This window comes from Eleutherodactylus coqui, chromosome 2, assembly GCF_035609145.1.
Source record: "Eleutherodactylus coqui strain aEleCoq1 chromosome 2, aEleCoq1.hap1, whole genome shotgun sequence".
NCBI classification, from domain to species: Eukaryota; Metazoa; Chordata; class Amphibia; order Anura; family Eleutherodactylidae; genus Eleutherodactylus; species Eleutherodactylus coqui.
Window position 1 is genome coordinate 137,325,445 of NC_089838.1, and position 19,907 is coordinate 137,345,351.

Genomic DNA, 19,907 nt, shown 5'->3' on the forward strand with positions numbered 1-19,907 from the left:
CATTAAAGGGGTTGTCCCGCGAAAGCAAGTGGGGTTAAGCATTTCTGTATGGCCATATAAATGCACTTTGTAATATACATCGTGCATTAAATATTGGCCATACAGAAATTATATACTTACCCCCTCCGGTGTTGGCGTCTCCATCTCCATGGCGCCGACCGAAGCCTTCTCCTGCCTGGAGTAGACGCGCTTGCGCTGTCTGCCCTCTTCTTTCCCGCTCCGGCGTGCTCGCGCCGCAGAGGTCTTCTGCGCATGCGCAGAAGACCTGTGCGTCGCGAGCACACGGAGCGGCCTCATCAGCGGGACAGAAGAAGCAGACAGCGCAAGCGCGTCTAATCCAGGCAGAAGAAGGCTTCGGTCGGCGCCATGGAGACGGGGACGCCAACACCGGAGGGGGTAAATATATAACTTCTGTATGGCCAATATTTAATGCACGATGTATATTACAAAGTGCATTTATATGGCCATACAGAAGTGTATAACCCCACTTGCTTTCGCGGGACAACCCCTTTAATTCCTTTACCTGGTTTAAAAACACATAGGCTGTTTTTCTTCATATCAGAATAGAGACAAATAGAGCTGTTTCCTGGATACCTTTAGTGTATCTTTAGTGAGTGTAAAGTGGAAGCAGTGGAATATTGGGGCTTACTACAGTCATACTTGAATTATTACATTTTAGGGGACATTAGCCTCAGACCGCGTGCAGAACTTATATTTTCATTTTTACTACATATACTGTACTTATGCTAGTGCACTCACACCTTTCCACTTACTAATCTTGATTCCTGAGAAAGCTAAGGATCCAGTTAGAAAAGCCAATTTATCGTTTAAATGAGCAATTGATGTGAGTGCTTGTCACATTAGGAACTCATTATGATTCCCCTCTTAGGTAGAGAAAATGCTTATCTCTTGCCCTGGCAACTAGCGCTCTCCCTTATTGCTGCATATAACAAGCATCAGATATATGTGAAGTAAAGTCTTTGCAGGTAGTAATAGTGTCTATAGCAGCTGATAGCCCCAGAGACACATGTTAAAGAGCCATCAACCATGAATACCTGATGGCTTAATGGGTATGTAGCTCTGCTCGATATTAAATTACCAGTAGCATAAATACATGCAATGTCAGTATACAGTGTATTTACAAGGGCATACTTACCATGCAACTGCAATGGAGCCCTTGGGGGTACTAAAAAAAATATATGTAAAATTGAGTCAAAAAAACCCTTTGATTATTAGGGTTATTGGGGCAAAAATTGCCCCCTTCCCTTTTCCCATATTTAGAATTAATTAAAAAACTTAAAACCATAAACTGATTTACTAATGTATAGCCATTTTTATGTTTTTTGGTGGAAATTCATTTTAAGAAGGGGGAAGCAATAAGATGAGTTAGATTTGATTTCCACGTTTTCTATCTTCCAAGGGATCTTTCTTCCAACCATTTGACTTCCTTTCCTGTTACTGGTCTACATGGTTTGACGCATCTAAAATTGACGGGAAATGCCGCTCTGCAAGAGCTGATTCCATCCGAACATTTCCCGAAGCTCAGGTGAGCAGGTCAATGTAGTATTTGTGTAATCATATGCATAATCCATTATGTTTGCATGCAAGGTGTTGAAACCTATGAATGTTCAATAGGCTTGTTTAATGTGATTTATACTGTGTGTGGGACTTCTAAAACCTTATACTTTGGAGCTGTATTATGCTAGTTGTAGGGTACAGCAAAGAATTGTCCATTGTAACCTGTATATATGCCGCAATACACATGCATAACCTGCAGTACTGGACCAGCAACATTGCTGCATTATCTCTTTTTTGTTTGCCCATAGATGTGAATTAGTGCTAGATTATGCTAGATGTTGCCTTATAATAACATTGTAGCCATTGTCCCTATCTAATGCTACTTCACTCAGAGTTGTGAAGTTGAAATAAAAAAAACACTTTTAACTGGCCACTAAATGCGTTATATGTTTGTAATGCACATTATACTAAAATATTATTGTAGCTCCTTCAACTAGTACAATATACAGTACTATAGATCAAAACGTTTGTGCACCTTGCACTAGGACGCTATATGATTTTCCCGGTTTTGAAAACTCATAACTCACGTTTAATGACACTGAGATACATAAATTTGATATCTATGGAAACAGAAACTCAAAAAGTTATGTTGTACAACATCAAAAATGTTTTCCACATCAGAGGTGTTAATGTGAACCACCTTTTAAACTCAACACACAGGGAGCCTGTAGACAAATTCCTGCCAAACAAGTTGTAGCGTACCACGACTGACTGATGGAATGGCTTCTGTGTTGTGTACTGGCAGATCATACATGGTGGGTGGTAAGAGGGCATGCAGACTATCTGTAACACTCCCCCAGAGAAAAATTCACAAGACTTAAGGCCCGAGGAATGTGGAAGCCAAGGAAGAAGTTCACCACCGTTACGACCTGCTCAGCCAATGCACCTGTTTGGTAGTCGTCAATTGAGCTCACGTCTGACTTCATTGTGAAAATTATTGTTTCCTTATCGAAAATGAAGGGGTCGTAGACTTTCCTACAGGTTATAGCGCAACACACATTCACCTTGGGTGAGTCGTGCATACACTCCATGTAGACATGTGGGTTCTCGCTCCCACAGATTCTGACATTACGTTTGTCATCTGTGCTCAAAAGGTAGAAGGCTGCTTCATCAATAAACACTTAAGATTCCATGAAACCATCCGTTTTCATTAGAATTTGCATACTGTCTCAGATCAGAAAAAACGTTGCTTTGTCGTCTGGTTTCAGGGTTGGTAAGAATTGAAATCGGTAGGGATAACAACGCAAATATTTGCACAGAGTCTTCCACACAGTCGGCTGCAGGGTGTCCTAGTCTCTGCTGGTTCTGATGGTGGATTTCTGAGGAATTCATGTGAAACTTGACAGACGCGCTCCGCTGTTTCCTCGCTTACTGGTGGATGGCAGATGATTTTTTTTTACAGATGCAACCTTTTTCCTTAAAATTAGAATACCACTTTTGAATTGTGTGCCCATGGTGTGGATCTTCACCAAATTTTGCTTGAAAACGACGTTTCACATTAATAACAGACTGGTAGACATGAAAATCAAGGATACTCCTGTCTTCGTTGGCAGCCAATTTGTCTCACATCCCCCTAGCAACGACTACAGCAGAATAAAACCTTTTGAGCCTCATTTAGCAAAACTGTCCAATAGTAAGATGTCCTTGTTGCCCAAAACAATCAATCAGTAACTTGAGAAGTGAAATCTGCGCTGTGATTGGTTGCTATGGGCAACAAGGACATCTTACTGTTCGACATTTTTGCTAAATGAACATTTTTGAGTTTCTATTTCCATCAATATCAAATGTATATATCGCAGTGCCATTAAATGATAGTTATGGGGGTTTGAAATTGGGAAGCTCATTTGTAATAACCCTGTATTTTGGGAACATCTACTCCCAAGAACTGTAACTTCTTATTAATCATGTTACCTAAAGGTCACCTTTTCCATAAGTTTTCAGGTTCCCCCTTTTTTTTTAACATTCATATATCTTGTCCTTTCTTCCATTTGTCCTTACATATGTCAGATATTCTATTTATACTGTCATCGGGACCTCCATACTATTGTACTAAATGATAAAGCATACTTGTATTTGTCACATACATTTATCGTGCACAATTAAGAAGAGTCATGGAGTGCCTCAGACAAATCACTGGAAAGGCATGTTACAGCAAGCTTTTGTTTTAATCCACTTTCTATGTTTGTAATTTATCGTTCATTGAAAATTACGATGAATAGCATAAAGAAGATATGTCCGCCACCCTGTGTACTGGAGCAGAAAGGTAGACAATAGCTAGCACGCTAGAGCCTCCCATTAATCTCACTGGCGCTAAAGCTTTCCATCAGCCACATTCCTGCACATTAGTAAAACAAAGGCTAATGTCACTGAGTACTCGTCCAGTAACTCCTCACAGGTACTGTTATTTACAGAAACCAGGGAGAAACGCCTAACGACAAGGCTGCAATTATATGGACTATGTCATTAGCAGAATATCATAACCATATTTTACAGCCTTGGTCCTTTATGAAGTGCTGCCAGACTCGCTTCATGGAGCCTTAATTAACAACTGTTGTTTACAAACAGCCATGTCCTAACACCAGATTGGGTTCACTTTTGACATATTTTGCTACATTCAGTTGTGCAGTCCCAATTACCAGTAATCCTTTTAAATGGGCTCTCAGCATTTTCAGAAATATTATATTCATTATGTCACTTAAAAAAGGCTGAAAACAAATTAAATGGGATCTGCCATGTTAGCGAGGTCAGCAGCACCCACTGACTTAACTTGTCTGTCCTTTGTGTTTTTTTTCTTCCTCCCCATATCAGCTCCCCTTAGATTTGGCTCCTATATCGTGGATGTGTCAGACATGATTGACAGTAAGAGGTGGGGACCGCTCACTTGACACATTCACAGCTCTGGGAGAGGAATCTAAGAAAAGCCCATATGGCACAATGGTGTGGGGAATATAAACGAAACAAATATTTTGTTGGGGTCAGCGGAGTCATGGCGGCAAAGCTCTGCAGTCGGTCTTAACATGAGAACAGGACAGGTCTTCTTTAGCCCCTATGGACCAGGGTGTTTCGGTCCTAATGGACCGGACACTTTATACCCATGTGGTGGTTTTACTGCCCTATTTTTTTTCTTCAGCTACAAAAATATATATATTTTTTTATGCGTAACATATATAGGACTATTTTTTGATAACTTTTTTTTACTTATTAGGGGTATAAAGCTAAAAAAAAATTTTTTTTAAGGTATACTTTTTATTCTTAAGATTTGTATATTTACGCTAAAACTAAGTACAGGAATGGGTTTCTCATTTCATTTTGGACATTTGTGTCGGCGGTGGGTCATTCTCTTTAATATATACATATATATACGTTTTAATTGTGTATTTTTTTAACTCATTTTTTAAACTATTTATGTCCCCCAAGACATCATATAAGACCTCCTGGGGGTCATTCACACTCTCTTTTTTTTCACACTTTTCCACCATAGCTGGGAAATCTTTAGGAGCCCTAGTTACAGTGAAAAACACCTTTCTGTAGTAACAATAGTTACTAAGAGAGATGTTGTGGGTCTGCTAGGACTATGCAGCTCTGCCTTGGCAGGGGGCATCTGGCAGTTAGGTGATCACAGGGTCAGATAGTGAAAGTAATACTTCCACTTTCTCTCTTTAGTAGGTAGTGCTCATTGAACACTATGTAGCCTGCAAAGGAGATGGTGGAAAGAGTTAAAAGACGCTTCTACCTTCTCTTCTGTGTCTTCAGCTAAGACTAACAGCCGAGGACCCGACCTGCTTCTACTAGATTGCAGGAGCTTTAATCCTGTGCCATATTTTTACTATTGGATGGGATTGAAGCCCAGGACCAAGAAGAAGAAAGAATCCCAAACTATATACTACTTAGGGCTCCCACACACTTGCGATTGCGTTTTTCGTTAACGCGATTGTCAATGGGATTTTCTAATGTTAAAAACGCAATGCAATGCACCAAAAACGCAGTTGCGTGCATTGCGTTTTTTTATAATAGAAAGTCCCATTGAGAATCACGTTAACAAAAAACGCAATCGCAAGTGTGTGGGAGCCCTTACTCTTCTACATTTGAAGATCTTCAGTTATCATTTATTTATTTACAGTCTGTGTAATATTATAATACATACAATGAAATTAAATAAATTATGTAATTTTAACAGCAATTTTCTTAAGAGTCTAGACAATGCATCTAAATGCTGAAGCTTTGGTAATACAGTACCTTTGACCAGCTGCATTCATTGCTGCCCTGCAGTGGCCAGTCAACTGCCAGCATGTAGAGAAAGTTGCTAAATGATGCATTGTAAGAGGGCAGGGTGGGATCTTAATGTTATTGGTGAGCAGTCATTTTAATTACAATACTTGTGTGCAATTCAGGAGGATCACAGTGCAGGTTGTGTAGCAATTAAACCATGCAGAAACATGATGGACTATGGTGAAAGGGTTAATAAATAAGAATGCTATTCTGAAAAAAAGCAGCAAGCATAGTTTCATCTGGAGAAGATCAATCAATTTGAGATGTGTGCTGAAGCCAACAGCATTGATCTCTTTATTACACAGTAGCTTTTTAATGTGCCTCAACTATGAGAGTGCAATAAAAAAAAAGCATTTCCCTAGTACCATTACATCGAATGCTTGCACTGTGGAGTAACTTTTGGCTTCTTTTGATCTTCTTCTCTGTTTAAATGAAGAACATCAGAGCTCTTCGATAAACACTCCAGACCTATAACATCAATAATAGTACACATAAAGGAGTTGTCCTGTTGTAAACTATTTATGACCTATCCGCATGATGGGCCATCAATAGTAGATCGGGGATCTGCCGCCCGGAACCCCCACGATCAGCTAATCACTAGGTCAGGTTGTCTGGCACGGAGCTGATTTCTGCAGGAAACTCTTGGGAACAAGTAAAATTGCCAATAAAGTTCATGGGAACTTTACCTGTAATACCAACCTGAGTCACTACAGTGAGAATGGAGTTATCGGCCTTTTGCAGAAATCAGCTCCGTGCATGAGTGCAGTGTCCTGACAAATGGCTGAGAGAGGGGGTCCCTGGTGGCAAACCCTTACCGGTCTACTATTGATGACATAGGATAGGGCATTAATTGGTTACCCTTTAACTGAAAAAGCAGCAGTACTGTAACTGGGGCTTATTTCACATGAGCGCATATTGGCCGGCCGATATGCGCTGTGATCTGATGCATTGGGCGCTTAGCTCTGCCCCCGTCCCAACCACTCCCATCGCACAGAACGAGTGGGGAGGAACGATAGGTGAGACTGTGATGGGGAGGGAGGGGAAATGGGCCATGGCCTAGTGAGCTCGGCGCATTTGCGCTGGCCTCACCAGGCGATATGAGAAACGTTTGATTTGTGCGCCCGTTCACCAGATTTTCCTCTTACAACATAGCGTATACCGTCCAGCCCTGAAAACGGACGGCTGATATGCGCCCGTGTGAAAGAAGCCTGACTCTAATGAAGCTGACTTCTGTTCAAGTGAGCCAGGAAGTTCCTCCAATTTACTTTGATAAATAATGTGAGCATAGCTAGTCCAATATACAAATGGAGCGCTTGTAAAAGTGAAATAAATGTTTCCTGTGTTCATTTGTTGCAATTATGTGATGCCCCATAATTCAGAATGGGAAAGCAATACTTGTGACATATTTATTGCTCTGCCTTTATACATTTGAATAAATAATAGAACATTAAATCATCCACTTGCTGAAAACATGCAAAAGATAGCTGAGATTTATAAGAGTTCTGCGCTGTAATTGCATTAGTTCTTAAAAGAAAAGATAACATAAAATAACTGCAATTAAGAAGGGCAAATAGAAGTCAAGAAGCCATGTAAGAATCAAAGAGTAGCTACTTTATAATATGTTGTGAAGACGCATATAGTCTATGCAGGGTGATTAAAAGCTGAATACAATCCACACAGCCATTTATTTGCAACTAGTGAAAAAAGTCAGCGGTGTTGTCTCCTTTATAGCATTTAAAGGATGGTACTGGTGTATCTTGTCTCCACCACAAACATGGTTTGAGACCTGGGATTGTGCTATATAGGGTATGCCCACAGCTGCTGATTGGCTGGGCTCCTGTCTCGGCTGTGCCATGCCCTCTTTTCTCAGCTTCAAGCGGCTTCCCCACCGGGCTCCCTGCAATGCCCTCGGCTGTGACAGCATGGGACGGCTGCCGATGTGTTAAGCAGGAGCAGCACCATGGAAGAGAAGTGGGACAGATCAGCGGCTTGCATACAAGCCCCCGGCACTCTCACACCTTCTCTGCATGGAGGAGGCAGCAGAGCGGTGTAAGGTGCCGGCAGTCCCCAGCTGAGCGGGGAGGGTAGCGGCGAGGGAGAGTGAAAGCGGCCCAGTGAACTGACACATGGCATGCTGCCCACGGGGGAGGAACACTGACTGCGGGGCTGGGAGCGGAGCTAGGAAAGCGTGGGGGGGAGGGGTGACCACAGTCTCAGCGGAGACTGACAACAGCAACGAGGCTGGGAGCACATGCGCCGATGAGGGCACGGCTAGCGGGGACACTTGACAGAAGCAGCAGTTTGAATGTAATTGAGTATAGTGGCAGCATGAGCAGAAAATCGATTTCTTGATAAAAAAGGTGCGAAAAGCTTTATTAATCTATGGTCAGAATAAAAAGTAGACCTTTTTCAATGTTACTCCTCATTGTACGTGACAGAAGCAGCAGGGTGGCGATGGGAGCCGAGAGAATGACAGCAGCGGCAGCTTTGTCAGGGAAGATGTGAGCGCTGTTGTGGGCATCGCCCCGCCCTCCCCTCCAAATCAACCCGGCCAACCCATGTCTCCATCCATTCGTCCGGTGGAGACAAGATGCACCAGTACCTTAAAAGACAAACTGTGAATATAGCCACTTTCTGACCTCCTACACCCAACTCTCCCACACATTAGCTGCTCCTTAGTAAATACTCATATTTGATGGCTGCTGCAAGTATGGAGCACATACAGTCATGCAGCCTTCTAAAAAGTACGCACTGACGAAACAAAATCTTTCATACATGCAGAGTTCTGTTCTTCATAGTTAACTATTTCAGGAAGTGAGGAAACTTCAGCTTTTAATTCAGTAGGACAGCTGGGTAAGACGTTTCCTATGTTTAAGAGGATATAGATATATAACAATAATAATAGAATTATATAACAGCCATAAAACTGACTGTGCTACACTGTCAAAGCCAAAGTCACTAGAAGCCATGAGTATAATTAATTTAGGGTAGTAATGAAGGATTGAAGTTGCAGAACTCTGTAAGCTGAGAAATAATCAGATGCGATACCAAACATATTCTTTAGGCAACTGCTTGTCTTGCTTGTGTTTTTCATTTATTTCTGTTAGGATAAAAGGTCTGCTCACATATTGTAGCATCATATCTGATATAGGAGATGAGGAATCGAAGCGGGGAGTCCTTGACCTTTGATGTGGTATTTATTGGGATGGACAATCCTGTAACTCAACAGTAAAAGTGCTGAAACTTTGCCATAGTCTGTGCTTGTATTGAAACCAAGTCGATAGGCTGCATGTATATACCAGCACAGCACATCTGATATATAGCCACGGTTCCCAAGATTGTATCTACAAATCTTCAGTACCAGTGTATTAGAGCACTGTTACAGATTAGATAAACCAGACTAATTTATTACGGTTACCACTTCTGTAGGATTTCCCTGAATAAGAAATTCTTAAGAATTCATAGAATTCCTATTCTTGAGAACAGTGCCACATGTACATTGTGTATAATGGATGAGCTTAAAACTATTGCTACAGTTCTGAAAATTAGCTATGAAACTAAAGTAAATCAACCTGTTATCTTATGATATTGGCAGGGTTATGGAAATGCCATATGCCTATCAGTGCTGTGCTTTTGCAGTCTGCGAAAGTGTCTTCAAACAGTCAAGCCAATGGAGCAAAGATGACAACAGCAGTGCTGACGAGTTTCCTCGAAAAGATGTGGGAATGCTGCATCTACAAGGTAAGACCTGCTCGGTTAACCTGCTCCTTAGACACTCATAACCACAGAATACAGAGAAAGCTATATGCATGATTAACTTTACAAACTGAAACTTTGGGGGAAAATGGAGTGATTGTCCCCTGTGCCAAGTGGCAATATGTAGAAGTTCTCCAAGTTCAGATTTTTAGTAGAAATTCCCAAGAGCTCTTACCTCTGTCAAGTGCTGCTACTCATGGTGTCCCTTCTGATGACATTACAAAGTATTTATTCCACTGCATGTAATAAACATTATATGTTGGCGCTATACAAATAAAGATTATTATTATTAAACACAGGGGTGTAGCTAAAGGCTCATGGGCTCGGTTGCAAAAGTTTATCTTGCCCCCCCCCCCCCCAACCTCTCTTAACCACTTAACGCAGAGGCCTAACTTAAAGCTCCTGGGCCCCAATGGAAAACCTCTAACAGGACCCGCAACTATAATTTTTTTATTCATAGTACTGGGCTCCCTATATGGAGAAGAGAGGCCTTATGGGCCCCCTAAGGCTCCTGGGCCCAGGTGCAACTGTGTTCCCTTGCCTTCCTTATAGTTACGCCAGTGATTAAACAGCTTGCTAACCTCCGAAGGCCCCCAGATTACTAGCCACTTACCTGTCACTATTAAACAATGTGTGTTATGTCAAATGTTCCAGCAGGGAAATTATAAACATTGTAGGAATATTGGTTGATGGTAATATGGTGAAAATTGGCATGAAGACTTCACTAAATCAATACAAACTCCTTTACCTCTCAGATGATCGCGACTTTGATGATTTTCTTCTGGATTTTGAAGAAGATGTAAAAGCTCTTCACTCTGTGCAGTGTACACCGTCTCCAGGTAAAATGATGTTACAACTACTAATAGCGCTCTTATTTATAATATAGATGCATTACAAAGAAGAAAAAGCCACCTCATCCTCAAATAGATTTCATCCTGTGTAATTACATTTGTGTTCTTTTAGGCAACTCCTACGGGGGTGTTTTCTACATCGTTTAGCACAGCGTTTCAAACGCCGTGCTGAACGCCATATAATGCCTTCATTGATTTCAATTATGTTTTTCAGGCGAGCGTTCGAACGCAGCGTTTCTATCGCCGTGATTTTTGAACGCTGTCTGCTGTAATTTTAGTGTGTTTCAGCGATTTTTAACGCACCTCCTCACCCATTACAATGATGGGGTGCATTTAAAACGTGGTCAAATGTGTTATAAAACGCTGTGTTTTTACAGACGCCTGTGTGAGAGCAGCCTTAAGGATAAATTACATCTTTTGATGTCTTAAAATGCAAACCATCTCATAAATGACAACTGCATTGGTCATTTTTTCAGAAAGGTACTTGCCATTGATCTAACAAAGTGAATGCCTTGACTATATTTACATGCCTAGTAAAGGAGTGCACAGCCTAACTACATAGGATGAAAAATCCATTTGCATTTTTTCATCAGACATGATACAAAAAATATTTTCATCATGTTTTTAATGAGTGCCTAAAAAGAATCAGGGACTATAGAATCTCCTCACACAATGCTAGGTAACATTGTACAACAGTCTGGTACTTAATAGTGTAATATTGCACCATAAGGGCGAGCACCCACTGGCGATTGCGTTTTTCGCGGGGGAAAAACGCAGCGTTTTCGCCGCGTTTCCCGCGATTTTTCCGCGCGTTTTTCGCGGCGTTTTCGCGGCTTTTCCGTTAATTTCCATTGACATTCATGGGTGCATTAGGAGAAAAATAAGGACACATATGCAACTGACAGTTCCTATGTTAAAAACGCAAACGCAACGCAAAAAAAACGCCAGTGGACAGGAACACATGTTATCTCTATGCCTGTGCAGGAAAAACGCAAAACGCAGGTAAAAAAACGCCAGTGGGTGCTCGCCCTTAGTCAAAAATATCAAATATTTGCTGAGCTTCCTCGTAAATCTAAAAGCGCATGCTAAATAGTTGTGTTCACTAATGGAGCTTAAAGTAGTAGTTTTGGGATAAAATTATCTTCCAGGAATAGAGGGGGCAGACAGTATATTACCTGCCGTTGTTCTTATCTATTGCCCATCCAATCTGCCTGTTTCGGGTCTCTTAAGATGGCCGCAACAATGTTCTAACTACCTAATGCACATTGTGCACTGTTTTCTGATTGGCTAATGCTGATCGTGTGAACAGTTCTGGCCAATCAGAGAGCAGTTATAGAAATGCACTGTGGGATCAGGTAATCTGAAGATTGCGTCAGCCAAAAATGTGATCCAAAACTGGTGGATTAGAGGGATGGCAGAGAAAAACAACTACAAATACTATAACTCCTTTTGTCCCATGGCAGAATTTTGACCTGAAGCCGAAGGGTCGCTTTAACTATAATATATATAAAATATGTATGTATGTAGGAATTACTGAATATTATTAATTTACACAGAGGAAAAATATATATTTGACTCTACGTTTTGGCAGTTTATAATTTATATGTGGTGTTTTGAGTAAGAAGTAATACAACAAAATTTTGTCATTACTACAGGACCATTCAGACCTTGTGATCACCTGTTTGGAAGTTGGTTGATCCGAATCGGAGTATGGCTAATAGTTCTCCTAGCCTTTATTTGCAATGCTTTGGTGATTGCCACAGTCTTCAAACATCTGTCCTATATTCCATCTATAAAGCTTCTCATTGGCCTCATTGCAATTATGAACACATTGATGGGCCTTTCCAGTGGGGTCCTGGCTACAGTTGATGCTTTGACCTTTGGAAAGTTTGCTCAGTATGGCGCTTGGTGGGAAAACGGAGTTGGTTGTCAGATGACTGGATTTCTGTCGGTGTTTGCAGCAGAAACTTCCATTTTCCTCCTGACTGTGGCTGCCCTTGAGCGAGGCCTTTCTGCAAAATGTTCTAATAAGTTTGAGTTAAAATCTTCATTTATAAGTGTCAAGCTGTCCGTTTGCTTTTGCTTTCTTCTTTCCTTGGTGATTGCCGTGGCACCACTGTTGAGCGGTAATGCATATGGGACCTCTCCATTGTGTTTCCCACTGCTTTTTGGTGATCCTTCCTCTATGGGTTTCATGGTTGCTTTAGTCCTTTTGAACTCACTATGCTTCCTGGTAATGACAGTTGCCTATACCAAACTCTACTGCACATTAGAAAAAGGGGAACTGGAAAATGCGTGGGACTGCTCAATGGTAAAGCATATCGCTTTGCTCCTTTTCACTAACTGCATTCTCTACTGTCCAGTGGCCTTCTTATCCTTCTCTTCACTGTTAAATCTTACATTTATTAGTCCGGAAGTCATTAAATCCATTCTTCTGCTCATTATCCCACTGCCCGCATGCTTAAATCCTCTCTTATACATCCTGTTCAATCCACATTTCAAAGAAGATATTGGTGGCCTGAAAAGCACGGATATGCTATGGAGCAGATCTCGACAAACCAGCCTGTCCTCCATTAATTCAGAAGATGCTGAAAAACAGTCCTGTGACTCAACTCAAGCCTTGGTGACCTTTGCAAGCTCTAGCATTTCATACGAGTACCCATCCAGCCCTTCCTCATACCAAATGACTGAAAACTGTACATTATCAGCGGCAACATACGTGTCTTGTCACTGACAACAGGGCCACACTGACATACTGGCTTCTGTACTCCTTAAGGCACAAGCCTTTTCTTATTCGCTATTATTGGGAGAATAGTATCAGTTTGTCTCTGCTGCGTCCATATGAAACCAATCAGCTATGCTATTTCTCTTGGATATTGTCTAAAAGATAAACTCGGGATTTATCATTAATCTTTTGCCTTTCCATCACATCATTTCCCCTAATTAAACCAAAAACTGTATGTCCAGAACTTTGTCAATATACTGACAGCTGCCAAGACTTGAGTATTCATAATACATAAAATATGCTGCAGAGCCGCCTCTAGAACGGGAACAGCTTGACTTCAGATGTATTACATGCAGAGCTTACAATCTAATACAAAGAACCACAGAAGATTGTTGGATCCAAATCTCAACATATTGAAACACATGCATGATCTGTTTCCAGCCAAGCCTCTCGAATTCTTTACCATTGTGCTTTCACTGATCAGCTGTTGTGATCTTTATCATAAACTCTCAAGAAACCTCTCCTCCAAGTGCCAATGAGAAAACACGGGATTCTTAGTTGCAGCACATTTCCATTATGATCATATGTGATGGTTTTGCTTCAGAGATCATGAATTTTCTTTTTGGAAATGAGCTTAGAGCCAACGACTTTCAATATGTGTAAGAGTACTAATGGATAGTATGAGAGAGCAAGTCCATGCATAATAGTTGCATCCATGCTCTCATGATACTAATACTTGTGTCTTCTAGGCCACACTTAATACAATGGCTTGAGAGGGTTGTTTAGAATTAGAAAAAAGTATTCTTTTTCCCCCCAGAAACGGTGCCATGGGTTATGCCTTGTATTGCAGCTCAGCTCCATTTAAGTAAATGGAGCTGGGTTGCAATACCAGAGATAATCCATGTTCAAGATTAGTGCGATTTCTGTAGGAAATGGAAAAACAGACTTATTTTTTAGTCTAAGGCTGGCGTCACTCGGGCGTATACGTATTTGTATGCGCTTTAGCGCAGCTTTTTTTGCGCACTGCACAGGGCTTTTTTTGTGCGTGTATCAAGGTATTTTACACAGAGCATGTTCATTTCTGCACGGCAAACCAAGACACACAGATTGAAATGGCTAATTCATCTAATGAGTTCCAGATGTGTTCTTTTTCCAGTGGCATTACGCTGTGTATCACGCATCTCCTTGTGTAATGTGTGCAAATTTTCGCACCCCCTCACCACACCCCGATTGACTTCTATAGCGACCTTTGGTGCACAAATGCACAGAAAAGTAACGGATGGCTTTCTTTTCTTTATTGCGTGACCAAAATGCACGAGCGAAATACAGAAATGTGAATGAACCCAATGACATCAATGGGTTCTTTTTTCTGCGTATTGTACACATACATTTTGCGCGCAGAAATACGCCCGTGTGACACCGGCCTAACACAACCATTTTGCATTATGTGAGCAACATAAAAAGCAGCCTTAAAGTAGGCCTACTAATCCATTGGCACTAATTACTAGAACCTTAGGATAACGTCATGTGAGCCTACGAGTATAAAGCAACATTGTGTGTACTTGGATAAAGGACAGAGACAATAAATTACTGAGTTTATCTCTCAATACAATTGAACTTCTATACAGATGTAGCAGCCGCCAACATGAGCTGTACTGTGTTACGATAGTGAAGCGTGCCTATTCCATTTGTGTAGCGAGCCATTCAGTCAAAGTGAATGATAATGGCCATGCTGTGGCGATAATGATGAGTGCCATGGTGCTCTAAGCTATAGACGTAGCAGGTAGGTAGTCATGTTGGCAGCTGCTACATGTCTACACACCAATGCACTTACTATGCCATGTGGATACATATTACCACTTAATCATGAAGCATGTGTCAATTCTAAACTGTCAATCATTTCTGCATTAATTGGTCTTGGTCCATATTATATTGAGTTTATATAGAAATGTAATCCGTCCCTAAATGTAAGGGACTTCCCATCTGAGAACTTTGTATATTGGAGTTCATTGAGTATTTACAATCCTTTATTTAAGACATATAAGATCAATACTGCACTATGTACTCTCACCAAGTAAAACATACTGCAGCTAATGGTTGAACACTTTAATAGATAATGTCCAGTGTGATTAATAGCAAAGAGACAGGTTTTCATGTAAAGTGTATGCTCAACTTTCAGAAACATTTTACTGTTTGCATGTAGAATTAAAATGGAAATAAATAAACCTCCATCCAGCATTCTACCATATAAAGCTGGAAGAAGTGGAAATACACTTCAAATGTCACCTGTCATGGATAAAAGCACTTAAAGGAATCGGTCACCTGTAAGTTAGGCATATGGGCTAAAAGTAGATGACCCGCTGAATCCGGGGAGGTGTTATGCTTACCTTCCCCGTTGTTCCTCTGGTGTCCGCGCTGGAAGCCACCTCTCAATGCATTGAGCGGCGCTGCTAAGTAGTTCGGCCATTCTAATCTTATAATGGACGGACTACTTAGCAGCGCCGCTCAATGCACTGAGAGGTGGCTTCCAGCGCTCACATCCGGGGAATGAAGGGAGATGTAAGTATAACACTTATTTCCGGACTCAGCGGGTCATCTACTTTCAGCCCATAAGCTTCACTCACAGGGCTAAAAGAAGATGACAGAATTTCTTTAAAGGGGTTTTGTCATTACAAAAAAAAACAATACTTACCTACTCCTCCGCAGGCCGTCTTCTTACAACATCTTCTCGTCACCGATCTTTTCCTGGCTCCTCCAGTCCCCCGGGTCACGTCAACTCGAACCAAATGGATCCTCTTCTTCGTATTTTAAAGCGTCCATTAGCTGCAGTTCACTTCCTGCCTAGCAGGGAATGCCAAATCCTCGGCAGCCTGCTTTAGTGCCCGTGCGCAATATCTTGCCGCTAGTGTTTCATATAGTATATGAAACAGTAGCGTCGAGAAGTCCCGCTAAAGCGGGCTGCTGAGAATTCGGCATTCCCTGCTAGGCACTGAACGCTGTGTCACTCGTAGCAGGAAGTGAACTGCAGCTAATGGACGCTCCAAAACAGAAAGAAGAGGATCTGTCTGACTTAAGGTGATGTGACCCGAGGGACTGGAGGAGCCAGGAGAAGATCGGCGAGGAGAAGATGCGGTAAGAAGACTGCATGGGGAGGAGTAGACAAGTATATAATTTTTCCTTTTTTAATGACAGAACCCCTTTAATCATTTAGATTGTATGATTCAAGTTATCGTTGTTTGGCTCAAATCACTTTAAACACATTATAGGAATATAAGTTTTGCCTCTTATAGAGCCCAGCTAAAATGCAGTCATGACACTATTTCAACATGAAAAATTCTCAGTTTGTTAGTGAGTTGCCTGTGTGTTACCGCCTAGAAACTTATTGAGTTATTGTTCATTGTTGGAAGTCCTAGTCTATTCCAGCCATCAGAAGCGAGTTGGCACGGAGCTCTAATTAATCTTTTACTCACAAGAATGTGGAATCTACAATATCATCTTTTTTTCACATCTCACTAAGCCTGGAGATTTTCATAACTCTGTTTATATGGATTTTAAAGGACCCCTAATTCCATAATGAGTATATAGAAATTAAGATGCATTAAGCCTCATGCAAATGGGCATAATGGGGCGCATTTATCAGAACTTTCCAAAAGAAAAACTGCCCATTGCCGCCAATCACAGAACAGCTTTCATTTTACGAGAGCAGTTTCAGAAATGAAAGGTGCTCTGTGATTGGTTTTATGGGCGACAATTACAGATTTCCTTTTAGACAATTTTGATAGATGAGGCCCATTGTACCCACATTTAGCAGTCCATAATGTAGATGTAACACTGACTTTACTGAACCGTAGGGATCTAGGATGTTATCAATCCTCTTCAGTACAACAGCGGGAGTTACTTCTGGAATATGGACTGTTAGACATGGGTACAATATGCCTGTCGGAGTGAGGCTTTTGTGGATTTTACACATAAAACTCATGAGTATCTACAGGAAGCTGTTACAATATTGTGCCTCATCTTATATCTTCCTATTAATTTGACTGTAATGTTCTACAGTTGTGTGGAAGTCATAATCTGCAGTGTCTGTTGCTGCAAGTGGCAGTCATTGAGGGAATCAACGGACATTGATTGCCCTGCTATGCCTAGTTTTCACTAAAGAGCAGCAACAATTGACCCCAGTGATAAAAGCCGATCAGAGAGGCTTCCAGGAGAAACACCCTCTCAATCAGGTGATCTCCGCTGCATCCAAAACGGGACATTCCCTCAAAATCATTTACATTCATGCTTAATATTAAACTGAGAAGCAGCACAAAGCCGACAATCATAGTACAAAGTTTTAGTGAAATTAGGCAGATAGTTTATCAACTTCTTTCACAAAACGTGGAAACTAATCACTACCCTGAATGTGATCATGTGTTACAATACAACTTTTTATAGCCAGAATCTGTATATCGCTACATATGTTTTAAAATAAGCATAAAATCTGAAGGTGGCATGGGCTCCGACATCCGCCCCATCCTCAGTACTAAAGTCCAGTTTATCCATTATGGGAATCTAGTGGTACTGTATATAATGGTACTGAAACTGAGAGATCTTCAAGAAGTCACAAGAGGAGGGGGACAGGCTGCGGTGATGATGTTTATGTTACTTCCTATATAATAGGGCTAAAGGAAACGAGGAAGCATATTGTATAAAATCCATGTAAGTGAACCTGAAGGCTCTCCTATAAATAGACACAAGGTTTTATTTTTATAAGCATGTTTGGAATATTGTGATTAGAAATATGTAACTTTGAAATGAGAAACACTTAATTTTTATGAGATTTGTAAATATAGAACTGTATTTATTACTTTGGCGAAGATACAATAACATCAAATGGTATAAGTGGAAACAGCTTCAACATGTTTATTCTGCTCACTGATTTTATTGAGGTTGTTATCTGTATATACTGTATATAAAAGTCTAGTGTCTGTACATAGGTAATACCTGCTTGCTTTTTATATTGGTGTAACAGATATATGCAATTTGTAATAAATTTTGTGAAGAAATAAAGAAATTCCGGTTAGTTTATTAAATATTGATAGATTTCCATAAAATATACCACTGCTTAAGAGGAGTTAGAAAGTTACTACACTTCATAGCAGCAGCGGGACTAAAAGCCATCTTACAGACGTGGATATAACCAACAGGGCCCCCATTCAGATTGTTCTTGGACAAGCTTGCATTCTTGTTCCTAATGGATAGGGCGGAGAGATCACTTTTTAAGGAAAAAATGGCACAAGCCTTCTTTGAAACCTGGGGGAGCTTCGATCAATTGCTACCGCAGAGGGTAAAAGAAAAACTAAGAATTTGCTTCTACCACACTTGTTGGTTCCCAGAGCAGGTGGCAGTAGGAGATTCACCTATTTAGGGTGGCTCACAGATCGTGCCGTAGCCGTGTAGGGTCTCCATAATTTTTAAAGATCTCCAATATACAGGTCAGTAGACCAGACACATCCGTAGTCATAATGGGTCAAGAGTTTGGTTTAATGTATGTTTTTTGTTTTTTTTTATGTTTTGTTTTTGTTTTGTTCTACATAATCGATACAAAAAATGCAAGTTGGGATAACTCATTTATACATGGTGAAGAAAATCTGCAAAATTATTGTAAAGCCGAATGTTTATCCTGATTTGATTAATAAAGACACAGTTAAAAATATATATATATTGATAGATTTGATCCATGCTTGAACAGACAAATAAGCCCAATTATGATGGAAAAGCCCAAGGTGGGTTTTATTAAACAAATTGAGTTAATAGACATGGTTAACCAATGACAGTCCCTATTAAACGCAAACTCAACTAAAGTAGAGCTTGCCTTATTGTCCACAAACCTGGGTGGACATGCACTCCGGCACCCTATTCACTTTAAATTTACTTTCAAAAGGGGGCATCCCCATTCCCACCATGACTCATTAATTTAACATTAAACATAATCCTAAATATCCTCTCTACCCAATGTTCTACCCCTTATTTGTTCACAGAACAATCATCCTTTTTAACATTTAAGCATGCCCCAAATAACAATAGATACAGAAAAGATTTTTCTTATCTGAACATCTCACTTGCACCTTCCCATAAATGCTAACATTACACCTATATCCCCACCTCAACCTGGGCAAGAGGGTGGCTGCTGCTTATTGCTTTCTCAGACTTATGATACACTGTGTCATGACGCCACCACTGACGCTCAACATAGTGCTTCATCAAGACTGCTCCTCTCTCTACTCGAGACCAGAGCTCCGCATTATTCCCATGGCCTGGGAGCATCTTCACAAAATTGTAAATTCCAGCTAATTTAAATAATAGACAAATAAGCCCAATTATGATAGAAAAGTCTAAGACGGGATTTATTAAACAATTTGTGTTAACAATTTTTGCCAACCAATGACAGCCCCTATTAAGCACAAACTAAACTAAAAAGTACAGGTATCCTTCATATCCCGCCCAAGCTTAAAAAAAACTCAGATGAACATGTGCTTGAACAACCTATCCTCTAAACTTACTCCCAAAAGGGACATCCCCATACCCGCTACAAGCCACCTGGGTGAACTCCTTTACTCCAGCGGGCTGCCCTGCACCCCATAGTTGAACCACACCAGCACCCTGGGCTCCGCCAGCAGTCTGGCTGTCTGCATATTGAGGGATGTAGTGTTTATCCCTGGTCTCTTAAGACCCATTTACACATA

General features: G+C 40.8%; 1 protein-coding gene across 1 annotated transcript in view; it reads left to right on the top strand.

The window, feature by feature from the left end:
• The window catches only part of LGR5 (leucine rich repeat containing G protein-coupled receptor 5), a 142,657-nt gene extending 127,126 nt beyond the window's left edge, over nucleotides 1-15,531 (top strand). The window contains exons 15-18 of the mRNA XM_066591640.1: nucleotides 1,421-1,546; nucleotides 9,443-9,588; nucleotides 10,359-10,442; nucleotides 12,110-15,531. Coding sequence (XP_066447737.1) covers nucleotides 1,421-1,546; nucleotides 9,443-9,588; nucleotides 10,359-10,442; nucleotides 12,110-13,188 — 1,435 coding nt within the window. The 3' untranslated portion in view covers nucleotides 13,189-15,531. The remainder of the gene's footprint in view (nucleotides 1-1,420; nucleotides 1,547-9,442; nucleotides 9,589-10,358; nucleotides 10,443-12,109) is intronic.
• Nucleotides 15,532-19,907: the final 4,376 nt, after the last annotated feature.